Genomic DNA, 21,995 nt, shown 5'->3' with positions numbered 1-21,995 from the left:
AGGATTCAGTGCTTGGGCATAGCCCTCCATATTTTTTCTCCACAAAGAAAAAGCCAGCTGCTGCAGGAGAGGTGGATGAATGAAACTGGCAAGAGTTTCCATGCCTAGAGTTTCGGGTTGGGACAATTTGTAGGCTTAATTTTTCAGTGGAGCTGTGTTGGGTAACAGTTCACTGGCACAGCCCCAAGGGCAATGAAGAGGAAGGTGGGTGGCTTTGGCCTTACTAAACACTTCAGCAAACTCAGCATAATCAGCAGGGATCTTGGTTTCACCTTAAACATTAGGGCTTTCTATTCTGGTGGTTAAACATTAGGGCTTTCTATTCTGGTGGTTAAACATGGCATGGCAACAGTGACATGTAGACAGTGCTCTTGACAAAAACTTGACCATTGCGTGAGCTCACTTTGGTTCCAGGAGATCAATGGATCATGTACAGCAAGCCAGGGATAACCCAAGATGATGTTTGGGAGAGTTAATGATGTATAGAGAGACATTTTCACCATGAAACAGTCCAATCTTGTGTTACAGGAACAGTCTGTTGAGTTACACCAGAACCAATGGGAATGTTGTTGACAGTGGTGATGAAGGAAGGGATATATTGTATAAGGAAGGGATACATTGTGGGTATACGGAGTACCAGATCTTGATTAATGAGATTTACAGCAGCTCCAGAATCCACTAATGCTGTAACACATTTAACATTCTTGTTACTGGAAACTTCCACGGGCAATGAAAAACTGTGATTGGAGGGTACAAAAATAATTGTACTTACTTTCAATCTTGACTCTGGTGGACTAGATTTCTTGTATGGGCAGAAAGCATGGAGATGACCGGGTTCACCACAGTAACAGCAGAGCCGTTCTTTGTGTTGGCATTGGTGTTCTTCATTGGAAACACATGCTAGTGCAACTTGCTTGGGTTCAGGTCAGTCAGGGCATGCTTGGGCTTGTATTGAGACTGTAGACTGTGGGACGGGGCAAGCTCTGGATCATGGGGCATTATGAAGCAGATTATCTATCTTGATGGCCATAGAAATGAATTCAGAAAGAGTGGATTCCTCACCCTTTCATGGGAGTTCAACTTTGAGTTCGTGGCGCAGCCTCTCATGAAAAACGGTCTTTAGAGCCACATCGTTCCACCTGCTTTGAGCCGCTGATGTCCTGAACTGTATTGCATGATCCGCTGCTGACCAATGGCCCTGGTGTAAATGAAATGGCTGGATCGAAGTATCTTGACCACACAGTGGATATTTAAATACTTCATGGATCTGTTGAGTGATGTAATCAAACAAGGTTTGATTAGGTTTGACAGCAGAGGCCCAGTCGAGAGCTTTTCCTGTAAGTAATGACATCATGAAACCACATTTTTTGGAGTCTTGACTAAATGATTCAGGTTGATTGGAGAAATGGATTGTACACTGGCATAGAAACCCCTGGCATTTCTCAGCAGAACCATCAAACTTGTCAGGACATGCAAAGTCCCCCACCACGATGAAGGCAGCGTCCGGATGTTTGTTTAGATAGACGCTGAGCACATCAGACAGAGCCATGCTTGTGTCCGCCTGAGGAGGGATATACACAGCAGTGGCAATGACCGATGTAAACTCACAGGCAGGTAGAATGGACGGTACATCATTTTCAGATGTTCCAGGTGAGGCAAGCAGGAACGCGACAGTGGTAATGCAACTTGGGTCATACCATTTGTTGTTGACCATGAAACAAACCCTTCCACCTCTGGATTTACCAGCCTCCACTGTTCTGTCCATCCGGAGAATGGAGAAGTTACTGGACAGTGCTACAGCTGGGTCCAGTACCGAGGGAGTTAGCCATGTTTCAGACAAAGTATGTTACAGTCCCCGATGTCCCACTGGAATCCTATCCTGGCTCTGAGATCGTCCATCTTGTTGTCAAGAGACTGAACATTAACGAGTAGAATACTGGGCAGGGGAGGACTGTATGCTTTGCTTCTCAGCCGGTTGCAAACCACAGAGCATTTTCCTATGTGTTTCTTTTTCCATGGCCTCCGAACAGCTCTCGCATAGCCATTGTTCCCCTCTGTGCCGCATAGTATCTCATAATCACGTTGGGTCAGTGGATAAAATGCTGTGGTTACCGATGTTCAAAAGTGGTCTGTTGTCAAATGATCAGTGCAGATAATGTGAGCGCAAAAGGAGAGATTAGAAATAGGTTAAAAAAAAAAAAAAAAAAAAAAAAAAAAAAGTAAATAAAAGCAGAGTCTAAGCAGAGTGACCAGGATGACATCCGGACACAGTGGCGTCATATATATACACACACTTTTTTTTTTTTTTCTACAGAGTACTCTACCTTTTAAAGAACAACACATGCCAGGTGAACATCAGATTTTTTCAATATTTTTTATTTTAAGTAAATGTTCTAGCAAATTTCCCAACTTTCTGCTGTAACATGTTTACTGTTGTTCTTTTCAGTTGTAGAGGAAACCATTATCTGCAGCCGCAGAAAGCACACACCTTAACATAAAGAACACCATGATATTGAATTCTACAATAATCATACCATAATTATATCATCATCATGTTGTCCCAGTCCTAATTTATATATGTCAACAATAAAAAGATTAATGCACTGTATGAATTACACAGACCACTGAATGCTTATATCTATAACTTGGCAATTCAATAAGGTCACACACAAAAACAAATTGACACCAAACTGAAAAAAGAGAGGTTCTTCTTTTTTATTTCATTTTCTTGCTGCTCTTTGCAGGTAAGGTACATAGCCTTATTTATTTTTTTCATCTATTTTCCCCACTTATTTAAAGAATGAAACTGGATTCCTAAAACACACAAAGACGGTATTTTCTTCATTTCTTGAAAGGAGAGAGGGAGAGGTGGGTTTCTGAAGGGGTTATTCACAAACAGACATCCAAACAGAGAGGGAGGGATGTTAGGTCAGTGCAGGGCAAGGGGGTAGTTGTTTGGATGGTATGGAGAGGATGGCAATGTGCTTGTCATGTAAGGAGGAGGGGAAAAAAAACAGACAGCACTCAGAGCCACTCTGAACATAAAAGTAACAAAAACAACACAGTGTCAGAAAGAAAAGAGAGAGAGAGAGAGAGAGAGAGAGAGAGAGAGAGAGAGAGAGAGAGAGAGCGCAGCCTGGGGGAGAGTTATGGGGGTATTGAAAAAGAGAAATAGACTAGAGATGAAGGCGCTGTTCATTTCTTAGACTATTGAAAGGCAGTAACTGTCATTTAAATACACTTATATTTGAGCAGAGGGAAACAAGAAGGATGCAGGGCGGGAGGAGAGTAGTTAAAAGAGAGAGTGAAGGACATATAAATAAGTGGCAGTGTATGCACAGGACATTTGCGTCCTAAGTTGGTCACGACTTAAATTACAACAAGAATTATTAGTGTCACTAGTATTCAGTACAACATTGACAGTGTTGAACGATAGCAGTAAACAGCATGGAGAAGAGACTGGCAGAAAATCAGCTGTAATGTTTTGGTCACAGTAGAAAAAAAAAAAAGTGAACAGAGAGACAGGAGAGCAACCTCATTCCCTCTATCACTGTTGGTTCTAACATCTTATTGGCATCTTTGTAATTCTTTTTTTTATTTCTTGAAAGAAGGCAATAGGATAAGGTTTTATTATGGTCTGGTTTTGCTTATTCTCTTTTAGTTGTTAGTTAGAGAGAGCGAGAGCGAGAGCGAGAGAGAGAGAGAGAGGGAGAGAAGGGAAGCTGTGCAGGCAAATAGGAACAGAATGAAACATAGGACGAAGTGATGATTTAATAGTAGGTCTCTCTCTCAATCCAACCTGCAGAACACAGACAGAGAGAAAGAGTGAGGTTTACTTAATTTGTAATATCAGTGCACATCATAGTGTGTGTGTGTATGTATGTATGTATGTATGTATGTATGTATGTATGTATGTATGTGTGTGTTTGAGTGTGAGAGAGTGTGCATGTTCCAAACCTCCTGGGTTTCTGCGCAAGATGAGTTTTCGAATTTCATCATAAACAAAGATGAGGAAGCTGTACGGAAATGCACAGAACCACCAACTGGGCCTGAAGAAAATGTTATATATACATACATTATATGAATCGCATAATGCAATAAGCTAAAACAACTGTCAACAGGTCTGACTACATTTCACAATACCCATCTTTACCACTAGAGGGAAATATTTTTTCACAGCTTTCAATAAAGGCTTCGTCAATGAAATCAGTGAAAGGTCTTTATTAAGTGTGTGTGTGCGTGCGTGTGTGTGCGCGTGTGTGTGTGTCACTAACTTCAGTGGGTACATTCTCAGGGCCACGTCCATGCCTGGGCAATAAGAAAGGAATGCAGCTAAAGCTGTCTCCTCAAAAAGGCCAAAGATCAGAATCTTATTCCTGGAGAGTGAGAGGGAAAAACGTGAAATATGCTGAAAAATGAAAATACTTGTTTCAGTCAATGTATATGAGCAGAAATGACTCAACTGAGGTCACTAAGTAGGAGAATAACGGTATGTGTTAGCGTTAGACTGAGATCATGATAACCAGCCTCCTTTTGCTTCATTGCCTTCCTCATCATTTATTGCTTTAGTCAATTACATGAAATGCAAATGGGATTCTGTTGCATTCTGTACAACCAAAATGGTCTGATGCATGAAATGTCATTAAAAAAGTAAAAGTTCTGAATTGTTAAGGCTAAAATGTGTGGTTGTTCAGTGCCTTAAAGGGGGGGGGGAGCTATACTGCTGGTTTCCAGCTTGACCAGTATAAATGCATAATGGGGGTAACATGGCAACCAGCAAGACCAGCTTTACTGAACAGTAGACAGCCAGCTTTACTGTACATTATCCCACTGATTAATCAGCTAAACTAGTACCAGACCATCACTAACCAAACTTAAACCAGCATGCTTTAGCAATGTTGACGGTCTAAACTATTTCTTCAGCAGAGACGTCATACACATTCCAATATAATAATAATAATTTTGGTTTTTAGAATTCTATTGCATCAGAAAAATGAACTTAACATATAACAAGAAAAGTTAAGTCCATAGATGCCAAACACAAATGGCAAATTTGGCAAGTCTGAGACGTGCAAGCAAAAGGTTCTGAATCAAAATTAGATGAAACGGGGAGATAGAGTGAAGGAAAGATAAAGACAGTGAAATGGAGGGAAGGAGGAGATGAGGCACTGACTTCATGCCCTGCTGGAACACAGAGTTGCGACGGGTCTTGCAGATTATGACATCGGCCCACTGCACTACCACAATGCTCACGAAGAAAGCTGTATGACAGGTGAACTCCACGATTTTCCTCTGCTCATAGGTCTGAGAGAGAGAGAGAGAGAGAGAGAGAGAGAAAGAGACAGACACACGGCATCAGTCAGCCAGCACATAAGCAAAGTAGTTCTGTAACTTGATTAGACCGTAAGTCACTCAGGATAAAGGAAATCTATTGGTTATTAATTACCAAAACCAATAAACCAGCACCTGCCAAGGGGAGATGTTAATCTAATAGCTCAGTTTCTGAAAGACACGCACAGGAGCTGCTAACTTCTTAAACTACTTTTTTTTTTTTTTTTTTTTTAAAGAGCTAATGGCTAATTATTTTCTATCAGTGAATAATTATACGAAAATATGGGATGAATCGCCTCCCTTAGTGACTCAATAAGCAACATTATGTTGTTCAGTACAGGATGATCCTGCATTATAAGAGAGGGGTCGCAACGTTGGCAAGCATAGCCATCCTGTATATAAACTAGCCTAAGGTCACATTATTAACTTTCGTTGAAAGAGGACGACTGACATCACCTCCAATAAATTTTATTTGAGTCTCCTATCAAGCATTTTTGTTTATTTGGGTCACCCATCAAGCATTTTTGTTTATTTGGGTCACCCATCAAGCATTTTTGTTTATTTGGGTCTCCTATCAAGCAATGCTACTGATCAGCCATAACATTAAAACCACCTGCCTATTATTGTGTAAGTCCCCCTTGTGCCTCCAAAACAACTCCGACCCATCAAGACATGGACTCCACAGAGCCTCTGAAGGTGTGCTGTGGTATCTGGCACCTCCATGGATCGGTCTTGTTTGTCCAGCACATCCCACAGATGCTCGATCGGATTGAGATCTGGGGAATTTGGAGGCCAAGTCAACACCTTGAATCAGGGGTGGGCAATCTTATCCGGAAAGGGCCGGTGTGGGTGCAGGTTTTCATTCCAACCAAGCAGAAGCCACCCCTGAATCTACTGAAAGCCAAGAACAACTGATTAAACAGTTGGAATCAGGTGTGCTTCCTGTTTGGTTGGAATGAAAACCTGCACCCACACCAGCCCTTTCCGGATAAGATTGCCCACCCCTGCCTTGAATTCTTTGTCATGTTCTCAAACCATTCCTGAACAATGTTTGCAGTGTGGCAGGGCGCATTATCCTGCTGAAAGAGGACACTGCCATTAGTGAACACCATTGCCATGCACGGATGTATTTGGTCTGCATCAATGTTTCGGTAGGCGGTATGTGTCAAAGTAACATCCACATGAACGTCAGGACCCAAGGTTTCCCAGCAGAACGTTCCAGGTAAGAGAGACACACAAAAACGACCATCCAAATGATGTAAAAGGAACCGTGATTCATCAGACCAGGCCAGAATTTGGCCCTTGTCAAAGTCGCTCAGATCCAGATCACTTTGAGATCTGACTATTTACTTGCTGCCTTATATATCCCACACCTTGACAGGAGCGACTAAATCAACGATAATCAATCAATGTTATTCACGTCACCTTTTGGTCATTTTAATGTTATGGCTGATTGGTGTATATAAAAACTGGAATGTGACATCATTATAATGTTAATCCTTGCAAATGCTAATCCTTTGCTAATCCTAATGGGCCATCATACATCCGGGGGGGTGGAGCTTTGCGTTTTGGGAACATGGGTGGGAATAGGGGGAATAAAAGACTCAAGGAGTAAAAAAAAATTATTCAAATGGTGACCACACCTACTTACCTACTGTTAGTGAACGTATCCTGACAAACTTTGACTAAGCGTGACTAATGCACCTTTAAAACTGGTTGAATAAAACGCTAACAAATGTATGCACTCCGTGTTAATAAGGGGTTTAAATGACCCACCACCACTTGATTGAATTAGTAAAGACCTCTATGGGTTATGTGCGCTTTACAGTTTCAGGTTTTGCACACTTTATTGCGTTACAATGTAATTTGAAATTGTTTAAGTGCCTTTTTCTGCCATTAATCTACACACAATAATCTATAATAACAAATTTAAAAAACATCCGACCCATGGCTGACACTCCAAAAAGTGACCAGGTCTGAATACTTTTTGAACCCACAGTATGTTACTGGTGACACGTACAATTGCATGACACAGCATTAGTTTTTCATAACTAATGAAATAAAAACAGATGCTAATAGACTCAGAATGTCAGACCTTATTATATATGCAATATTTTTCCTATGAATTAAAAAACTAGGCTACTTGTCTTACATGCAACACTCTTCACTGTTATAACGATAACTAACCCATTGTTGGCCATAGCTGTCCTCCAGGTCATTGTTGGACCGATCATCCCAGTTAAGTCGAATGCCCACCAGCACGGAGGGCAAGAAACCATTCTCAGCCATGATCACAAAGTAGGCAAAGAAACCTCCTAGAGCCTGAATCATCCCTACACAGTCCAGATGAGAGAGAATGCTGGATCAGTACAAATGTCAATGCTAGTGATCTCTTCCATCAGTTATAAAGTATTCCAAGAGAATAGAGTGCAAGACCTTCTTTCCACCCAATCAGAGTGCAGCTAATTGTGGCATGGACGTATAAGATATTTCATTAAGATATATTTTTTAAAAAATTTTTTTTTAATTTGGCAAGTCTATATTTTTAAAGGCAATTGATTATGTAATCATCACCCTCGACATCACCCTGTCACTTTTCAATGGTACAGGCAGGATTAGACCACTAGTCAATTAAAATGATTACGCTTTGGCATTGGCTTTAAAATTGGTTCAGGGTGTGTACAGTAGTGTAGTGTACTGTAGTATAGTTGTGTGCAAACCTATCTGTCCATAGGCAATGCTAATGAGACGCTCATTAACCAGCTTGTCTCTCAGAGGGTTACGGGGCTGGCGCTTCATGATGTCACTCTCTGCTGCTTCATAGGCTAAGGAGATGGCAGGCACCTGGAAGAGCAGACAGACTGATAATGGTGTGTGTGTGTGTGTGTGCATGCAAGTTTGCTCAAATGCTGCAGGTACTGTATTTTCAATATTCTGTATTTGCATGGGTGTCATCACTGTAGATGTGTGTCTTACCATGTCAGTACCCAGGTCAATGCACAGAATGGTGATGGTCCCAAGAGGAAGAGGAATGTTAACCAAAATGAAGAACAGAAAGGGAGTGATTTCAGGAATGTTGCTTGTCAAGGTGTAAGCGATTGATTTCTTTAGGTTATCAAAGATCAGACGCCCTGCACACATAAAACATATAAAAACACAAACACATTCATTAGAACATTTTCAGGATCACAGTAAATATATATTAAAACAGTAACAACCCCACTCTCCCTCTTCTTTCTCCCTTCTCTTACTCACCCTCTTCCACACCAGTGACAATGGAGGCAAAGTTGTCATCTAGCAGGATCATGTCAGCTGCCTGTTTGGAAACATCTGAGCCTGAGATGCCCATGGCCACACCAATGTCTGCCTTCTTCAAAGCTGGAGAGTCATTTACACCATCGCCAGTCACAGCCACAATGGCACCCTGAGATATACAGAGACATGTTAATACATCCAGAAATAAAACTGACATAAGGAAAAAAAAGTTCATTAAAGCACTCTTATATCTGGGAATGATTGAAAGTAGTTCAGAAAGTTGTCCTGTAAGTTTGTTCATACTTATATAGTAATGTGTAAAAACAAGTACATCCTGTGTAAATTGTTTTTTTGTTTGTTTTTTCATATTTCGACAAGCAAACATTTTATCCTCCTTGAAACCATGCCTATTAATAAATTAATACACGCTATCAAATGACAAATTTTACCTTTTGTAGTCATTTTAACCATTAACAAAAAACAGATCAGTCACATGGAAAAAGTAAGTACACCCCTACATTTGTCACACCTTCAAATCCATAAAATTAGAATCAGGTGTTGACGATTGGGTGCCAGTGATTAGAACCTGCTCAGGGAGTGCAGGTGGAACCTGTCTTATTTATACCCCTCTCATATCTAGTGTTTGGTTTTCCCTTGTTATTGAGGTGTGTGTTGTCATCATGCCAAGATTTAAAGAGTGCTGTAAGGCCTTCAGAATAAAGCTTGTGGATCCCTATGAATCTGGAAAGGGATTTAAAAAAGATCTCCAAATTATTTGAAATTCATTATTCCACTGTACAGAAAACCGTTTAAAATTGTGCAGATTTCAGACGACTTCCAATTTGTCCAGGGCTGGCCAACCCAGCAAATTCAGCCCAAGAGCAGACCGTCTGATGCAAAAAGAAGTCTCCAAGAACCCCAAGATTTGATCACAAGCTCTGCTAGTAAGTATTGCAGAAATTAAAACAAAATCTAAGATAAAACTAAGGCAACCTGAGTAAACACAACATACAGTTCTTTGATAATTTTATTTTTCTTGAAGCAAAAAAGTTATCTAATACCAAGTGGACCTGTGTGAAAATGTATTTGCCCCTGTAGTTACTAATTCTCCAAATCTATGAAACTGCATTCATCATGGGGTTCAGCTGGACTAGACACAACCAGGCCTGATTAGTGCAAACCCTGTTCAATCAAATCAACACTTAAATAGAACTTTTCAACAGCATGAAGTTGGTTAAAATGTCTTACCCAGTAACACACTATGCCAAAATTGAAAGAAATTCCAGAAATGATGAAAAAGAAGGTGACTGAAATACATCAGTCTGGGAAGAGTTACAAAGCTATTTCAAAGGCTCTGGGACTCCAAAGAACCATAGTAAGAGTAAGTGCCATTATCTCCAAATGGAAAAAACTCATGAAGTCACAAAAGAGCCATGGACAACATCAAAGGCACTACAGGCCTCTCTTGCATCAATAAAGGTCACTGTTCATGACTCCACTATCAGAAAGACTCTGGGCAAAAATGGTATTCATGGAAGAGTGGCGAGGTGAAAGCCACTGATAACCCAGAACAATGTCTGAATTTTGCCAAAACACACTTTGATGATCCTTGAACCTTTTGGGAGAATGTTTTGTGGACTGATGAGTCAAACATGGAACTGTTTGGAAGACAGGAGTTCTGTTCATCTGGCTTAAACTAAACACAGAATTCCACAAAAAGAACATCATGCCTACGGTCAAGCATGGTGGTGGAAGTGTGATGGTGTGGGGATGCTTTGCTGCTTCAGGGCCTGGGCAACTTGTAGTAATTGAGGGAAACATGAACTCTGCTCTCTACCAGAAAATCCTAAAGGAGAATGTACGGTCTTCAGTCCCTAAGTTGAAACTCAAGAACAACTGGATTATGCAGAAAGACAATGATCCAAAGCATACGAGTAAATCCAACTCTGAATGGCTCAAAAAAAAAAAAAAAAAAAAAAAAAAACTAAATTAAAGTTTTGCAGTGGCCTAGTCAAAGTCCTGACTTGAACCAATTGAGAAGCTGAGGCAGGACCGTAAACAGGCAGTTTATGCTCAATAACTCACCAGTGTGGCTGAACTAAAGCAGTTCTGCAAAGAGGAGTGGGCCAAAATTCCATCAGTGAAAGACTGACTTCCACTTATCGGAAGCATCCATTTGCAGCTATTGCTGCTGGTTATTGTGGCACAAACAGATTTTAAGTTTATGGGGAAATTAGTTTTTCACATGGGTGGTAATTGTGACATTAGTAAAGTTCTAAACTAAACTAAGGTGTAATTAAAAAATAAAAACCGTATTGTTTGTTAACTCAGGTTGCCTTTGTTTATGTTGTATTTCGTTTGAAGATATAAAACTTTATTATGAGATATACACAAAAACAGAATAATTCAGGATGGGGTAAATACTTTTTCACAGCACTGTATATGTGTGTTTGTGTGTGTACCTGTCTCTGGCAGCCCTCTACAATGATGAGCTTCTGTTGTGGGGAGGTCCTGGCAAAGACAATCTCAGTGTGGTTCCTCAGAATATCGTCCATCTGCTCATGGGTCAGATCCTTCAGATCAGAGCCATGGATCACACATGCTTTTGCATCCCTGATAAACAGCAAAGCACAAATCAAAGTCAGTGTAATAGATCTTTGTTTCGTGTTTTTCCTGCTCCAAACAAATCTGTTGTTCACATTATTAATATGACAAGGTTACATAACTTTGCTAACCATCTAATTCCAGCTGCTCATCAACACTGTAAATAGAGAACGATTACATTCTGTTTGTAGAGTCAGTCATGAATTGTTTTTATTTTAATTGACTAGTAAATTACTTATACACAGCTTATAGTTTCATCCAGAACATCGGCTCTACTTTATTTAGAGGAAATACAACGTTGGGTAACACTTTGCAACAACAGTACACAAACAATCATGCACTAATCCCTGAATTAATACTTACTTAAATATGAACTAATGATGAGTTAAGGCATGCACTTAACTATTAAAGATGCTTGCCATGAAGAGGTTGAATAATTTTGAAACTGGAGAAGTCATTATAAGTTGCATTTTCAGTTGAATTCAGGGAAACCACTTGAAGCATTCGTTGTGTTGAACTATTTCAATTGCTTTTTGTTTAATTTGTTCATTGCAAACAGCTGAAAGTCTGTAAATTTTGACAATAAACCTCATTTGCAGTGGGGGTTGAATAATTATGATTGCAACTGTACATGTTCTGTGCGGTTCGGGCCCAGGGCACTGCTCTTTTTCCCCACAAGGGTGAAATTAATACATTAACATTTATTCATTCAACAGATGCTATTATCTATTACCATTTAAAACCAGTGTTCTATAAGAATATTTTCTGTTTTTTTTAGTCTCAGATTCTCAGAACTGCTGCATTTATTTTGACTGCTTTACTGCGTCTATGTCAATCAGGTCTCCCGGCTTTAAATCGTTATGAACGGTCACCCACTTCTCATGTTTTGGACCACTGCCCCTCAAAATGTCATCATATTCTTTCTTATAGAGCATGTTTGATTTAGTTTACTCCTACATGTTAATTAATAGATTAACTAACAAACATGTACTAACCTACTTAAGGTAGTTGTTATTCACGAATGAATTCATAAGACTCGCGTCATAGTTAAGGATAGTTCTTCATTAGTTCATGTCTGGCTATGTCTTAACTCATCACTATTTCTTAACTCATCACTATTTCATATTTAACTAAATATTAATTCAGGTATTGGTGCATGATTATTCATGTACTGTTAATGTAAAGTGTTACCCAATGTTGTTTTCATGTAAAAGCAATGCTCTAAGGATATGAAGCCCAGTTAAGTGAAGCTAGCAGTGTACTTCTAACAAAAAAAACATTTTAATACAAAAAGGGGATCAAACAGTGCATCAAACAAACAGTTTGTGTGTGGGCTCAATTTGGTGTGTATAGATAATAATGTCAAGTAGTTATTAAATAAGTTGGCTAGAAACAAGCAATGTGAATCAAGTAAATCAAGTAAAAGTCCATAAATGACCACAATGTATGACAATGAAATTAATTTACTAATTATTGTCATCTTTCATGAAAATGAGCAAAATAGGATAATAGAAAAAACAACAATATGCAAATTTGAACTCTAACATAATATTTTATATAAAACATTTATAATATTTTGTGACACCAGCCCTGGAGAACATTGAATATCTTCCTGTAATGCCTAAACAGGTTGGAGATGCTAGTAGTGGGATTGTGGTCCACCTCTCCATGAAGAACATCTACAAATATTATAATAATAATAATAATAATAATAATAATAATTCCTTAGATTTATTTAGTGTTTTTCTAGACACTCAAAGCGCTTTACATTGTATGGGGGGGGGGGTCTCCTCAAACCACCACCAGTGTGTAACATCCACCTGGATGATGTGATGGCAGACATAATGCACCAGAATACCCACCACACTCCAGTTATTGATGGAGAGTGATGTAGCCAGTTCAGTAATGGAGATTATTAAGGGGCCATAATGGATAAGGGCTAATGTGGGAATTTCACCAGGACACCGGGATTTTACCCCAATAGAAACTGTTTATGGCCAGGTCTGAACCTCTCGGTAGAGGCAGTCAAATTTATGCATCCAATATAATGCATAACAGATTCCAAATGCAAACTAGTGTTTCTCATTTTGTGATGATGTCTAACAGCCTCGGAGGATACATGTTTAAATGGTATTTCAACAATTAAGGAGATGGTGTGCAGACAAGACATTATATTATTATGTCAGTAGAAAAGAGTAAATTAAAAACTTTTCAAACATTCATTAAAAAAGAAAAAATATATTGTTAAAGAAAGGAGGATATTAAGTAATAGCTTCACCAATCTGAAAAGTAGCCTATCTGAAATTCCCTGCAGAAGCTGAGCCAAAACCTGTAGAAGAACTGTTACAATGTCTCCAAGATATTTGGAACAACCTACCAGATGATTTCCTTATAAATCTGTACATCAGTCCCTAGAACAACTGATGCAATTTTAATAGCAAAGAGTCTTTAAACCAAATATTAAGTTTTACTTTTACTGCTGTTTTTATTTTTCACAGATTTTTTTCTGTATGTACGCCTAAGACTTTAGCACAGTACTGTATGGTCATAAAGACCATATTTCTCTAGAATATCCTAGCTGGAACTAAATGCCACAGTGTAGATCTTCAGGAACAGACTGGTCCTGTATATAAAAACACTGACTACGTTTACATGGACAGCAGTAATCTAATTATTGACCTTACACTGAGTAAGATAATATTGTGATTAAGGTGTTTACATGAGTCGCTTTTAGAATACTCCTGTCATGTTCCCGTTATACATGTTTTAGAACATAATCAGATTAACAGCCCACGTCATTACGTCACAGCGCCACGCCGTCCCACGTCCCTCCAGAATTTCACGTATGAACATACAGTTCGTCTTTGTTATGGTACCGTATACAGTTTTGGGTGTTTTTATTTATTTATTTATTTATTTTTACGAATGCTTTATTATTATTATTATTATTATTATTATTATTATTATTATTATTATCATTATTATCATCATCATCATTATCATCATCATCATCATCATCATCATCATAATCATTATTAATAATAACGCAGTTAATTATCTGTCATGCTATACGTGCTAATAGACAACTGCTTGAGGCGGTGGGTGTGTCGCAAATCGCGTAGTTACCGTCTATATAGTAGCGGAGATACATGTATTTTTCCCCACTACCGACCTATAGTAGGAAAGTATGCGATTTGGGACACAGCCGAACTCTCTTGTTCGCCATAAAACTGCCGTGTGTGATCGTGTCCTGTCGCAAAATGCGGTGAAAACTCCCACACGACGTTCATAATGTGATTAAGGTGTTTACATGTCACTACTACATGTCCATAATGCGACTAAAACAGGAGTACTCCACCTGTCTTAATTAGATTATAGCTTACTTCGATTATGACCTTAATTAGATTAAGGTAAGTAAAAACTGCTGTTTACATGGTAGTTTCTTAGAGTATGGTCTTAATCGGATTAAGAGTGGATTATTGTTGTCCATGTAAACGCAGCTATTGTGTTAAGCATTTCTACTTCAATACTGAGTGTGGTGTAGTATGCTACATATACTATGTGAAGGGTACAGTACCTGGGGTTAACCTGGCTAACAGGGATATTAAGACGGGCCGCGATATCCTCCACTGTCTCTGTGCCTTCAGAGATGATACCTACTCCCTTGGCAATGGCCTTGGCTGTGATTGGGTGGTCGCCTGTCACCATGATGACTTTAATGCCAGCCGATCTGCATTTGCCCACAGCATCAGGCACCGCAGCACGTGGAGGGTCAATCATAGACATCATACCCACAAAACAAAGATTATCTGTCTGGAAGTTCACATCATCTGTATCAAAAGCAAACCCTTTAGGGTACTGGTCCTCAGGCAAAAACAAATGGCAGAAACCTGCATAGAAAACAGCAAAGAAAAAGACAGTCAATTCAGTGTGAGGTTCTCCCAATAAATCCCCCTTTACACATGCACTGTTCTACAGGGATTCAACCATAGCTAATGCAGATGTTGAAATTCTGGACATGACCTTTCCAAGGTCCTAAAACCACCCAAGGATTAAACGGCAATACTATATTGGGAAAGAGGATAACGCCATGTGGTAGCGGGGTGGGGTCAAGCATCAGTTGTTGATAGATAGAGGGGACTAAACCGGCATTGAGGCATCAAGTGATTGTTCTCACCTGTGTGTTATTATCATAGCCTACTTATATGGTTGTTTTTCCCTGCTATAGAGGCTGCGAACCAGAGAGATCTGGTAGAGCTAACACAACACACGTGTGTGCACACACTTGAAATCTAACTTGTAATTGAGTTCAAATCTGAATGTCAGACGAGCAGTGAATGGCTTGGTCTTTTTGGTTTGTAGTTTTTCAGAAATGTTCTGAAAAACTTTTGCTCTGGATAAAAACAGATAGAAGAAACCTGAAGCTCTGTTAAAATTTGACGTTCTCCAGAGTCCTCCTTTCCTGTCCTAGCAAGAATTCCCCATGTGTTAAAATGCATTTAAGCAGCTGAATATTAGCATACTAAAGATAGATAAAAAAATGCTATCAGAAAGACGATCAGAAATTAATGTTCAGTGTATATTAAAGATAGTGTTGTTACTATGACAACCAATGTAGACCTGCCGAACAACTTCAGTCTGAACAGAAAGTATGAAAGTTATTGTACATGAATAATTTCAATAATTTTATGCAGTTACAGACAGGCTTTATGATATGGGTGTGTCATGTGGACTCAGCCACCATAGTAGCATGACGCCACAGGCCCATGAGTCAACGAGATGGCAGGAGATGTAGAACACTCAGAGAAATAATACTGAATAAGAAACTGACCAGAAGGGAGAATGAGATGCACGTGCCACAAGCTTGTAGAGAATATGACGAGGTGAGAATAGGTGATAGACTTGGGATTCTATCATGGGATGGGTGATTTGAACCACACAGTTCTGTAGCATGTTCCAAAAAAGGGTGTAAGGAATATATATTTAAAAAAAAAAAAAAAAAAAAAATTAATTATAGCAGAAGAGATGAGAGGAGACAGTTTTGGAGGACAGGAAACCAGTCACAAACTGCCAAGTGGATAGATACATATTGTTATATTAGAAAATTATGGCTTTATGTCAGTGGGTTTTATTGCAAATATTGCATCATACACCACTCTGTGACTTTGTTAAAAGGACTCAGATGACGCTCAGTGTCTGTCAGTTATGGAAGGGTGAAACAGAACTACTGACCTTACCATTGTGCCTTTACTTAAGTGGAGATTTCTGGAAAACTCTTCCAACTCCCTTTGATTCACCCAAATCAAACATATCCTGTGCCCCAATACAATTCTGAATTGTTGGCTTTGATATCACTGTCATTGTTACGTTATTGTTCCCTACAGGCGTATTCCTGTTTCTTCATGGTTTGATAATCTCACACTCACCCAGGACTCTCTCTCCCAGTCCTCCCAACTCCAAATAGGCATTCTGGAAGGCCTCCTTCATCTCCTCATCCATAGGCTGCTCTTTACCCTGAACCATGATGGTGGAACAACGTTCCAGAATACGCTCTGGTGCCCCCTTCATTACCAGCAGGTAGGAGTTATCATCTGTCTCCTCTGTCTCATGCACTGAAAGCTGGAAAAGGAATAAACATGCAAAACAGTTACAGTAGAATACCTGGATATCATCATATCAGATATGGTCTTCAATATTATTAACATTTCCACTGATTAAGAAAGACAACACCCTCTACAAGTTTCCTACTCTCCAAAAGCTGCTGAGGTTATGAGGTAAACTCAGCAAAAGTAAATCAATCTTGTGGCAAGTCCTCTAAAGATACTCTAAAAACCATCTGTAGACTGTCATGAACCAACCTATCAGGCAGAACTGCAAATGTTTTTTCCTTTCTAATAGGTTGGATAAATGTATTATATTTTTCAGCAGGTTGTGATTTATTCTTAAAAAGCAGTTTATTTAAAGAAATGAGAGGGACAACAAATGTTCTCAGCTTCTTTCCTTTTATTAGAAAACCAAGTACTAGGCCTTCCAGTTGAGTGAAAATCCCCCAAACCCAAAAAATGCCTTGTAATTAGTGTCTAATTGTCATTCAAATTCTAATAATTGACCCTAAAGCAAATACTCACCTGGTACTTGTTAGTCGAGTTAAAGGGAATCTCAGCCACCTTCTTGTTCTTGTCCCTCAAGGCTTTGACCGAGCCACAGGAGAGCTCGATACACTTCAGCAGAGCTGATTCAGAAGCATCACCGGCAACATCCCTCTTGAGAATTGGCAGAGACTCCTGCCCTGCCTTAAACACTGCCCTATTACAGAGTGATGCCACACGGGCCAGTGACACCCATGTCACAGATGTTTTATCAAAGGATGTTCCTGAAACGAAAGTGGTTTTTAAAATAATGTGTTTTTTTTTTTTCAGCTGCAATCCCTAAACTTAATGCTGTTGATGTGAAATGCCTTTATGTTGCCCTTCTTAATCTATTGTATGTTGTGACACCAGGCCACAGCACCACCCACCAAAACCATCACACATGTCTTGCCTAACAGTGTTTGTTCTATGCCTTTTTTCTAGACTCTGACGATGACCTGCTACCTCTACCCCAGAATTATCATGGGGACCACACAGCTTTTTCCGCTCACCAAGAGCACTCTCACGACACACACCAGCCTACACAGCACATGCATCTTCTTCACTCCAGTTCCCCCACCTGCTTTAATACTGAAATAAATGCCCTTCTGTGGAGTTTTGTCCATTATACCACACTATAAAACATACATGACTTCACTACAGCGTACATGACATAGCTATATAACATAATCTAACAATTTGTCTGCATATCACATATATGGGGTATATCGGTAGAGAAGTTGCAAAATGAAAAAATTCCAATGAAAATGCTGATGTGAATGCAAGTGAGTGGAAAGTAGCTGCTCCCTAATAGCTTTCATTTAGTATTAATAAAGTATTAATGTAGCATTTAGTATTTCTTGTCTCACCGGACTGGTCCTCAGTAGTGTCGGCCTCGTGGATCTGATTATCGAACCACATATGGGCGACAGTCATGCGGTTCTGTGTCAGGGTGCCAGTCTTATCTGAGCAGATGGTGGAAGTGGAACCCAAAGTCTCAACAGCTTCAAGGTTCTTCACCAGGCAATTTTTACGTGCCATGCGTTTAGCTGTAAGGGTCAGACATACCTAAACAGAGAATCAGAGAGCAAGACAGTAGGATAGAGTGAGAGGACCAGGGTGGTGAAGAGACAGGAACAGGATGAAAACCAGACAGAGGAAAAGATAGAAAGTAAAGATTGCAGAAGTTGGAGAGGCAGGAAAAAAGTTTTAGGATGTTAAAGAGAATGTAGAAAAAAATGTGAGAAAAAGAGAGAAAACAAAGAGAATCATTGTTAGTGAAATTCCATCAGACATTTTACTGACACATTGCATTCCAGTGCACTTGCAGATCATTCAAGATTGAAGCCCATCAAAAGCAAAAGCAAAGCACAGGTGCAGCACAGCTACAGCTCGAGCACATTCTGGATTTGTAGCACAGTGAGCAAGCACAGCTAAGCCAAGCAACAACGACAGCCCGCAACTTCAAGAGTGTCAAAGCTCTCATAAATCAGCCAGTGCAAGCAAACTACATCTCCCAGAGTGTAATACTTTTTCAGCTTTTCACACTGGCCTAGGCCTTCAACAGTGAGAGTCTGAAACATGAGGACAAGAGAAAAAGAGAAAACACAGAGACAGCGATAGAGTCATAGTCATGAATAGTTACAGAAAGAGAGGAATGAAGATGGTACAAAGCCACAAAAGACATAAGAGTCACAGAGCTGTCACAGACACACACACACACACACACTGTCACAGAAAGACTAGGACAGGAACAGGACATTCACCAACACCAAGGAATAAAAAAACACTGATTCTACAAAAGCAATTTTACAAAGAGCAGTTGTTGGAAAGAACTACAAAGACTTGCTCATTAAAACAGAGAGTAGAAAACATGTTTCGCACACACGCACACACGCACGCACCAACATTGCTAAGAAAATCCTAGCAGGCAGAGGAAAAACACGATTTGATCACAAAAAACTTGTGTTGGTGGACAAGACCGCTTATATAATAAAGGCGGAACACTAGTAACTGGTTCTATGAATACCAGAGGCAGTGAGAATCACCTGGATAACCTATGTCCCTATGTCAGGACGAGCAAACCAATCTTATATTTGACCAGAAAGGTGTTTGTAGATGACCACACTCATGCCACTGGGAGAGATGGTGTTAACCATGTAGAACATGGAGAAGGTTTGAAGTAACACTCAGCAGCACAGTCTTTCTATAGCAGCCTGCTTCTAAATAATGAGGACATGACACTCCTGATAGAGTGACATCACAGGAGGGGGTGTGCTTTCGGCTTGCCTGTAGACCAGGGGTTCCCTAACGTTTTGGGCAAACGATCACAAAGGGATATTTTCTCTGACCTCAAGCCTTGACTATCCTACTTTTTTATTCCAGATATATATGTTACTACTGTAACATTTGAACATTTTATTATGTCAGTAACATGCATAAAGTAAGGTCCACAAGTATTTGGACAGTGACACATTTTTCCATAATTTTGCCTCTGTACACACTAGATTTGAAAAGACACAATCAAGATGCGATTGAAGTGTAGACTTTCAGATTTAATTCATTGCATTCACTGTTCAGGAATTACAGCCTTTTTTTTTTTTTTTTTTTACAGCAGCTCCATTTTCACAGAATCAAAATTAATTGGATAATTGACTGATAAGCAGTTTAATACCTCAAGATGCAAACCACACACAAGAACAGAAAGGCCAGATTAGACATTGCTAGAAAACATCTAAAAAAAAACATTTTTTAAACCCTGTGCAGTTCTGAAACAAGATTCTTTGGGCAGATGAAACCAAGATGAACCTGTAACAGAATGATTGGAAGAGAAGAGTATAGAGAATGAAACAAAAGGCTTATGTTCCAAAGCATATCACATCATCTGTCAAACATGGTGGAGACAGTGTTATGGCATGGGCATCTATGGCTGCCAATGGAACTGTGTCACAGGTGTTTATTGATGATGGGACTGCTGATACAAGCAGCAGGATGAATTCTGAAGTGTGTAGAGATATACTTAATGCTCAGATTCAGTGAAATGCTGCAAAACCGATTCACAGTACAGCGTTTCACAGTACAGAGTGATGGGAACATAAAAATATGCATCACACAGATCCAATGGTGTGAACCAGTCTTGTGGATTCACAGAAAGAAATAACAATCTTAATAAACTTTTAGGAACTAACTCAGTCCTCTCAAATCTAGAATCGGACATGGTGTAAAAGGGGGGGCTAGGGACCTGAGCATGTGTCAATTTAGGGATCTCACAAGGCCAGTGATACGTATGTGGGCACCTAGCTGATGAGCACAGCTGTGCCAAAATGAGGGTGCCATGTGGTGAGGCCATTTAGCTGCACTGGTTTCTAGTTTCAGAGACATGACCTTCTCCATGATTGACCTTGGTACATAGAGTAGGTTTAACAGGGTTGATTTACACATGTGTAACAGCACAGACTATGCCAACCACATGTGGTGGCATCCACAGCCAGGACTCACAGCAAGATTAAATGTCACAGAGGTCGTGATAGCTGCAGGTGTTGAAATATTCAGGCGATTCTCACTGTGCATGGCAGTTAGGAGAGGTGATAGAACTGATATTTTCAATCTTTAGAAATGTCTGAATTTATAAGCAATTAACTGAGTATATAAGCTTAGTTTTTACAATTGTTACAAAATTAATTAAATGCATGTACAGTTAAACATAATAAACTATCTAAAATCTAGTGAAAGATATGCACAGTTTATTAATTGTTAATAGTAATATTAATAGTTTTTTTAATGAAAAGGCAGAAAAGCATCATTTTCAGGTGGCTGTAGCAAGGGGCAAAAACTGTATAAATGCTATGGCTAAACTGTAGATGTTGGCACCTCTGCACACACACACACACACACACACACACACACACACACACACACACACACACACAGCTTGACACATAGCACAATATGTATAATTGCTACCACCCACACCATCACAAAGCGGCTGAACATAGAAGTCACACGTTCACACACAGACACACACACACAAATGTCTGAGGTATCCAAATAAGAAAATTAAGAGACTCTTACAGTGACAGTGGCTAGGAGTCCTTCAGGCACATTTGCCACAATGATGCCAATGAGGAAGATGACAGCCTCTAACCAGGTGTAGCCTAAGACGATGGACAGGATGAAAAAGGTGAGTCCCAGGAAAACTGCCACGCCTGTGATGATGTGGATGAAGTGCTCAATCTCTTTGGCGATGGGGGTCTTGCCCGTCTCAAGGCCGGAGGTCAGTGTGGCAATGCGACCCATGACCGTTCGATCACCAGTGCACACCACAATACCGCGCGCCGTACCTGTGTAACAGAAAGCAACAGAACACTGAAACTTGTCTTAAGTGTTCTTATGTTAGTGATTATGTGCTGCATTTACACACTGGATATTCCAGCAGGTCTGCTATAAAAAAATAAGATGCTTTGAAACAGCCACTGTAATCATCTCATTTTCTCTCATAAAAATAGTAGATCTTGGGTTGGCGAGCCAAGTAATTATTTAGTAATTATTAGTATGACTAAATACTTAATATTAATAATAAGTATCTTATTCACTAACATCATACCTATACACACAGTTTCACATGCAAAGAAATGCTGTAGAGCAAAGATGCCTTCAAAAATACGGAAATTAAATGTT

The 21,995-nt window shown here is 39.6% G+C and overlaps 1 protein-coding gene across 1 annotated transcript in view; it reads right to left on the bottom strand.

Moving 5' to 3' along the window:
• Positions 1-2,691: 2,691 nt before the first annotated feature.
• Positions 2,692-21,995, bottom strand: part of atp1a3a (ATPase Na+/K+ transporting subunit alpha 3a) — a 33,700-nt gene continuing 14,396 nt past the window's right edge. Inside the window, exons 9-22 of the mRNA XM_053684182.1 lie at positions 21,390-21,658; positions 18,188-18,386; positions 17,319-17,563; positions 16,617-16,809; positions 14,768-15,080; positions 11,049-11,199; positions 8,587-8,755; positions 8,308-8,462; positions 8,052-8,175; positions 7,519-7,664; positions 5,174-5,304; positions 4,275-4,376; positions 3,958-4,049; positions 2,692-3,799 (exon numbers count right to left, since the gene is read on the bottom strand). Of these exons, the coding sequence (XP_053540157.1) occupies positions 3,771-3,799; positions 3,958-4,049; positions 4,275-4,376; positions 5,174-5,304; positions 7,519-7,664; positions 8,052-8,175; positions 8,308-8,462; positions 8,587-8,755; positions 11,049-11,199; positions 14,768-15,080; positions 16,617-16,809; positions 17,319-17,563; positions 18,188-18,386; positions 21,390-21,658 (2,318 nt within the window). The 3' untranslated portion in view covers positions 2,692-3,770. The remainder of the gene's footprint in view (positions 3,800-3,957; positions 4,050-4,274; positions 4,377-5,173; positions 5,305-7,518; positions 7,665-8,051; positions 8,176-8,307; positions 8,463-8,586; positions 8,756-11,048; positions 11,200-14,767; positions 15,081-16,616; positions 16,810-17,318; positions 17,564-18,187; positions 18,387-21,389; positions 21,659-21,995) is intronic.

This window comes from Ictalurus punctatus, chromosome 12, assembly GCF_001660625.3.
Source record: "Ictalurus punctatus breed USDA103 chromosome 12, Coco_2.0, whole genome shotgun sequence".
Classification (NCBI taxonomy): Eukaryota; Metazoa; Chordata; class Actinopteri; order Siluriformes; family Ictaluridae; genus Ictalurus; species Ictalurus punctatus.
Note: the sequence above shows the minus strand (reverse complement) of the source record. Positions and strands in the feature narration are given on the sequence as shown.